This window comes from Calidris pugnax, unplaced genomic scaffold (assembly GCF_001431845.1).
Source record: "Calidris pugnax isolate Ruff unplaced genomic scaffold, ASM143184v1 scaffold28, whole genome shotgun sequence".
Lineage (NCBI taxonomy): Eukaryota > Metazoa > Chordata > Aves > Charadriiformes > Scolopacidae > Calidris > Calidris pugnax.
Window position 1 is genome coordinate 127,190 of NW_015090842.1, and position 6,847 is coordinate 134,036.

General features: G+C 36.1%; 1 protein-coding gene across 1 annotated transcript in view; it reads left to right on the top strand.

Moving 5' to 3' along the window:
- The window catches only part of TDRD12 (tudor domain containing 12), a 37,310-nt gene extending 32,272 nt beyond the window's left edge, over positions 1-5,038 (top strand). Inside the window, exons 26-31 of the mRNA XM_014942227.1 lie at positions 699-820; positions 1,829-1,883; positions 2,950-3,063; positions 3,143-3,296; positions 3,386-3,452; positions 3,791-5,038. Coding sequence (XP_014797713.1) covers positions 699-820; positions 1,829-1,883; positions 2,950-3,063; positions 3,143-3,296; positions 3,386-3,452; positions 3,791-3,876 — 598 coding nt within the window. The 3' untranslated portion in view covers positions 3,877-5,038. The remainder of the gene's footprint in view (positions 1-698; positions 821-1,828; positions 1,884-2,949; positions 3,064-3,142; positions 3,297-3,385; positions 3,453-3,790) is intronic.
- Positions 5,039-6,847: the final 1,809 nt, after the last annotated feature.

Sequence of the window (6,847 nt, forward strand, 5' to 3'; positions counted from 1 at the left end):
TGGCTTACTAGAGTGCTTTCAGTTCTCTTACACCACTACGTTATTGGAAGTAATGGAAGAAAGTATTTTTCATTGGACAGATGACTCAGCGTTTCAGGAATTACCTAGTGCTGTGTTCTTCTCAGTAATGTTTTAATGGAGACTGGCGAGGCTGCCACAAACAGGGACTTGTGGTGCCTGTCTCTGAGCTCTTCAGGAGACTGACTCTAGTCCAGCGTTTCCTGAATCTTGAGTCCAGTCAGCAAAGCCCCTGGCTGTACAGCTGCAAAGCCAGAGGTCTCTAACTAATAACTGAAGAACTTCTGAGTATTCTGAAAATTTTACTTCTTCCAAGTCAGAATGAAATATGACCAAAGAGCCACCGAACCTTCTAGAATCCTTTGTGAAAGGGAATCGTTTTCCCATCTAGTTTTGTCACACCCAGAAAGGCAAATAAATTTTGTGATTCAAAGGAAGTGCTGGTACCATCAGAATTTTAGATGTTCTGCTAACTTGTGATTTCTGTATAAATGCATCTTACTGAGTTATTGAAGTTCAAAAACCCTGTGGTGAGATTTATAGTTTGCTAGAAGTACATTTTATTGTATTTCTGTATATATTAGTGTGAAAGACTTCAAAAGGATTTCCAACTATGATTAGGAATCCTTTAAATATTAAATGTATTTAAACCCTTTACAAATGCCTTTTTCTGTGTTCAGAGGCAAAATGGAGGATACAGCTGGTCCAGAGAATGTGTCCAATCCACAGAATACATCAATACAAGAACGTTCTCCTGAAAACTGTAATTCTTCTAAAATTACTTTGGGGAGTCACCCATGTGGTAAATTTTTTCATCATTTCCAAAAATCTTAAAATTGACATTTAAACACTTAACTTTAATTACAACCTAAAACTTGTTTTGTCCAATGCAGACTTCCTGGGTATACAGAATAGGGCCATATAGCTAATATTTACAATAAGTAACAAATCTTACCATGAGAGTAAGCCATATTAGCAAATTTATATTACTGTTTGGGAAATATTCCATCCTTGAGAGACTCAGAATTGTTTGGATCTGAATGGAATGTGTGAGCAGGAGCTTGCTCTTGTAGAGAGGACAAGCATTTGGCTGTCAAAGGCCGTAGGGTTTAAGGAAGCTGAAATCTGTTGAAACATGAGGTGAATAACAGCATCGTTCTCTGGGAGATTCAGTAGAAAATTGAACCTTTTTTTTTTTTTTTTCTTTTTTTCCTTTCTAACCTCGTGCTCAGGGATATGGCATTCAGTCAGTAGAGGCTTAAAAGCACATGGCTTTGTTGGTCTTAGAAGGGGAAAAGAGAATGATCTGACAGCACTTGGCATGTGAGTTTGGAGTGATAAAAGCTTCGTGATTAAAAAGTTGCAGCAGACAAAAGTCAGATCAGATCCTGGAGTGCTTATCGTGGAAGGCTTTTTTTTCCTGGTGTAGTAGAGTGACTATAATGCCATGTTTCAAGCTGCGATGGTAACATCAATGGCAGTTTCTAAAATCACATGCTTCGGTTTTCAAATAAATAGTATTTTGAAACTGGAAAAACCTTTACCTGACCTGGATAACTGTGTATTTTTGGTGGCCTTTTTAACTTTATTATATCAATTTTATAATTGATACTGTTTTTAGCTAAGATTTTCAGTGAAATTATTAACGTTATTAAATCTTCCATATAGGAAGTACTCAATATGAATGCCAAATATATTCTTGCTGTAGTAATTTGATTGCTACCCAGTTATTTTTATGATAGTAATGGAGTATTCTGTAAGTATTTGGTTTCTGTAGTATAAAATACCTTTCTGGATTTCTTATTTTTAGATGGTGTAGCTCAAACTAAGGAAGCAGAAGAGTCTACCCTGCATCAGCATAAATGGTACAAAAATGGAGTGATTTGTTCCCATGCTTGCTTTTTAGTGTGAACTATGAATTCTCTGTGAACTGTGTGAATTCTGTGTGAGCTGTGAATTCTACAATTCTATGACAATCATTCTTGCTGAGAGTATCTGTTTTGTAATGTATGAGAGTATCATACAGGTAGAATTCAGTTATGTCGGTGCTGAGCTTGAGAGAATACATGACATCTTGTGAATTCCTTAAGTAATTTAATTTGTTCTTCTGCTTGCTCCTGGGCGCTAACTCTATCCGTTGAAATTACGTAATCTTTGAGACGTAATCTTCAGTACTAACTGAATAAAAACACTTTTTGAGCTCAGTCCATGGTTATAACCTCTGACTTGCACTTGCCTGGATTATGTTTTAGCCAAAGACAGTCCTATTTGAGGTCTAAATCTGCATATTGGTATTTAATGCAATGAATCTGTTCTGTCTGTCTCCCCTTAATGGTATTCCGTTCTTAAAGAAAATTTTTTTTTTAAAATGGTAATCTGATTTTATTTTGAGAATGTCTACAACACAACTATGGCCCATTTGCTTTGCGGATAGGACAGTTTACGTTGATAAATAATTTGAGAACAGTACCAGTCCCAATACCAACCTGTGAGGAACGCCACTCATTACTGGTCTCCACTTGGACATCGAGCTGTTGACTGCAACTCTGAGTGCGGCCATCCAGCCAATTCCTTATCCACCGAGTGGTCCATCTGTCAAACCTGTGTGTCTCCAGTTTAGAGACAAGGGTGTTGTGTGGTACGGTGTCAAATGATTTGCACAAGTCCAGTTGTTCTTTCCTTATTCACCAACACTGTAACCCCTTCATAGAAGGCCACCATGTTTCTCAAACATGGTTTGCCTTTAGGGAAACCATGTCAGCTGTCACCGATCACCTACATATTTTATGGTTGGGTACACCTACAGATGCTGAAACTCAGCTGGCTGGTTGTAACCTGATGGAAAAATTCTGGCTGTATGTGAGACAGCTTGTCTAAAACTCAGTTGTTTCCTATTTTGGAACAAATCTGATTAAACTTTCTTTATTTTAGCTTTTATCCAGAAATAAAGTGGTTTCAAAATGAAGAGTCTGTTACAGTGAAGGTAAAAATAGCAAGTGTAGCTGACGACAAATGTGAGTTCTCTAAAGAGAAGGTGGTTTTCAGGTAAGCTTAAGAAATTTAAATATAATAAAATATTTGATTGTCAGCTGCATTTAATTCTTTTAAACTTTTTACAATGTAGTGCTTCTTCAGGAGACAAAATTTATTTGGCTGACATGGAGCTATATCAATATATACTACCGGAAAAGTCTACATGTGTGATTAAGGATAAAGAGGCTATCATTGTTCTCATGAAAGAGAAAAAAGGAGCTTGGTGCAAATTACTGAAGAACAAGGTGAAGTGGAACTTTGTGAATTATTCAGTGTTGTGAATGTATTCACTGTGCATCAGTGCAGATACTTCAAGCAATGTTTTTGTCAACAGAATCCTCATGTGTCTTTTGATTTCGAACACTGGGAAGATTTTGAAGATAAAAGTCCTTTTCCAGTTGGTAAGGAATGCATAAAATGAGTACAATCCTCATTTTTTTGCAAAGGCTTTATCTGAAATACTCATTTATTTCATACATGTGACACTTACCTGGTTTGCTCAAATTCTCTGGAAACAGAGGAGAGGACTTCTAATAGCAAAATGTCAGCAGTGGGGTATTTTTCTGTCAGAATGGCATAGACAAAAAGCAGTTTGGAGTAGTTTTTAGTGTTTTGGTCTACTCTGTTGTCTAAAGTGTGCTTTTTTATTTTGGTTTGGGTTTTTTTACTAGTACGGCATATTTGTTGTGAAGCTCTTGTTTTTTTCTTGCTTTATAAATGTTACTCTAATTACTCCTAGGTACTAAAAAACTGCATTGCGCTGCTGCAGTAACTGAAGAATTGGTTGACTCCTCAGAAGACGGTGGAACAGAAAGTGATGAGTAATTTGGAGAATGATCTTTTCCCCTGATAGGAATTATGCTTCAAAATAGTGTCTCTTGCATGAGTACTTCCACTAAAATTGATTAAACGCATAGGTTGCAGAACTGTCCTTAATTTTAGGAGGAAAATAGTGAACAGAAGACATATTCCGTACAAGAACATTATGTAGATTTTCCAGTGCTTTCACTTTAAAAATGTTGTCTTTGATGTGCACATATGTATGTGTACGGTTCAGAGAGTAAAATTTGAAGATTGAACTTGGGCTGTGAAGAAGTTGAATTTACTAGTAATTACAGAGCTTCTGGTTTACCTGAGTGAATTTGCTGTGTTAGCAACAGTAATTTTTTGAAGTTTCATAAATCCTGATCACCTGTCAGTTGTTCTACCATATCCCTCTTTCCTACAGTCTCGGTTTGTTGGCAGTCATCACATTTGTCAGTTCCGCATCAAGAAATGATGCCTCAGCTCCAGTGGTGGTTTTTTGTTACTTAACTGGAAATACTTTGATTGGTATGTGATGTTGGACAGTGCGGCTCAGTGTAGAACTAACTGCTGTAACAGCTATTGTGGAACAAGCACTGGGGTAGTAGATTCAGTATTTGTTTTCAGTTTGACGTTTTCGCTTTTCACGAATGCTTTTATTTCATTCCCTCTCACTTACCTAAAACTCTTTTCTCCTTTACAAATGAACAATAAAATCTTGTCTTTTTAGCCCTAAGGCTTTGCCTTTTAATATACCATCTTTCAGTAAACAAATAATAAATATTTAATAGACAAGCTGTTAGACTTGGGCACATCCAGAACCTCTTGCAGTGAAGTAGTAATGTAAAGGATACTTACAATAAATTAATCTGGTATCAATCTCTTTATATATGTAGAGTTTAAAGCCCATTAGTTTCCCCAACATAACTATATGGTGATTTAGAACAGAGAAACTTTACAGATTCACTTTAAGAAGCCTAAATTTTTGTTTTATTCTTGACTAGGAGGAATATAGTTGCTTGTTGGGGATTGTTCTTTCAAGAAACCTTGGGATGCCTTTACTTCAAGAGTGGGAGAAGGATTGTATTAGTATATTTGCACTGACAGTTACAGATTTTCTAGTACTAGCATAATGAAGCCGCTTCTTTCTGAATATCTAAGAATATTGCGGATGCCAGGGGAAGACTGCCATGTGACAGAAACAGTTGTAATTGTTTATGGTTAAGAAAATTAGTGCTGTTGGGAACCTGACTACAACTGAGCTTAATTATAGCCTTCACCTGAGTAAAGGTACTTGCAAAGCTGTAATTGTTATAAAAGTACTTAAGGAAATAGTTAATGTAGCTGTATGTTGGTCTTGCTCTGCGTTGTGATGCATACAAAAGACAGCCAGATCACCTAATCAAGTTTGGAAAAAAAAAAAAAAAAAAAAAGAAATAGGGCAGGGCGTTTTCCTTTGTGTGGTTTTTCGTGGTGGTTTTTTTGTGTGTATTTTTTTTTCTTTGGTTTTTTTTTTGTTCTTTGACTTTTCTGGCATCTAAATATAAAGTAAGGTGATTTTTTCTGCCAGTAGATAAATCTGTAATTTTTGTTTGAAAAGTAAGTCACCTTGTAAGACTTAAAAGCAAAAGCTGGTTTTAGCCATTTAAAGAACAACATTAAAAAAAGTAGCAATACATTCCAAGAATATTATTTTGGCCGCAAGCAATTTTTGCTCACGGTCTTCATGAGGAAGATGATTTCTGTGGACTCCTTACTTGAATTATTTCAGTTGCATTTTGGAACCTATGTCAACTTCTGACATTTCTCCTGCACTAAGAAATTCAGTAGTCAAAAATCATATTGTGTGAAGAAATACTTTTTTCTGTGTTTTGAAGCCATCCCTGCTCTGTCTACTTGAGGGGATAGCTCAGTTCTCACACTGGATGGTTGCTGAAGACTGCTTGTGGACCTCTGTCATAATTTTTCCCATTTCCTAATTGAGTGTCTCTATTTCAGCCATCAAAATTGTAGAAGATAGTCATTCTGTATACAAATATTCTCTTCCTTTAGTCTTTCCCCAAACCCTATAGCTCTTCTGTTTGAAGTGGTGTTTTTACCAACTGGTGGTAGGGAAACAGCAGGTGTAACAGTTCAACTGGGACAAAACACTGTGGCAAATAGACACTTGATGTGTAATGACACAATTACAGTTTTGTTTTGTTCTCCATTGCCTGCCTTAGTCATTCTTAGCCTTCTTTTTGCTTTTGTTTTAACCTGATTGCACGTGGAGCTGCTGTTTTCATGCGTCTGACTATAATCACAAATCTTCAAATGAATTGAAACCTGTCATTTGTATATGTTCTGTTAGGATTGCTTTTCCATGTAAGTACATGCAAAATGAAATATACAAGAACTTAAGTTTCGTTTATTTCTTTTTAGCTGCAGGATGATAGAAGTAGCTTCTCTAGTTGAATTTGCTAAGCCAGTTGCCTAATATTCTTGTGTAATGTATTTAGGATGATGAAGTTACCTCTGCAAAATTGTTAGTGCCATGAATAATTTCTGTGGCAATGTATTCACTGTTACGTAACTCGGATGGTGTTGGAGAAGACAGATACGCAAGAAATTAAGCTTTAGTTGGTTATTTTAATTAAAATTTAAAAAAATATATCAGCCCTTCTCTTCCTTTTAACTGTGCTTTCGATTTCAACTTGATTCCCACTTTGTCAGTCTTTAATATTTTGATAGCTAGTGTTTGGTCTGAGAAACTGAGAATGAAGTTGATCTGGTTTTAGGTTACTTCTGTCCATTCAGTGTGGCCTGTTGAATGTGATACTGTAAATGATAGCTGCTTTGTTCTTTCAGTAGTGTGATCAAAAGCATCTTGACAGTCTTGCTGGTAAGTTTTGCCATCTTTCTAATTCAAAAGTTCCTCTTGTTTATTTTGAGTAATTTTAATGCAGGAAACAAGATACTGTAACATATTAGCAAACAATGAGAACAGCTCTGC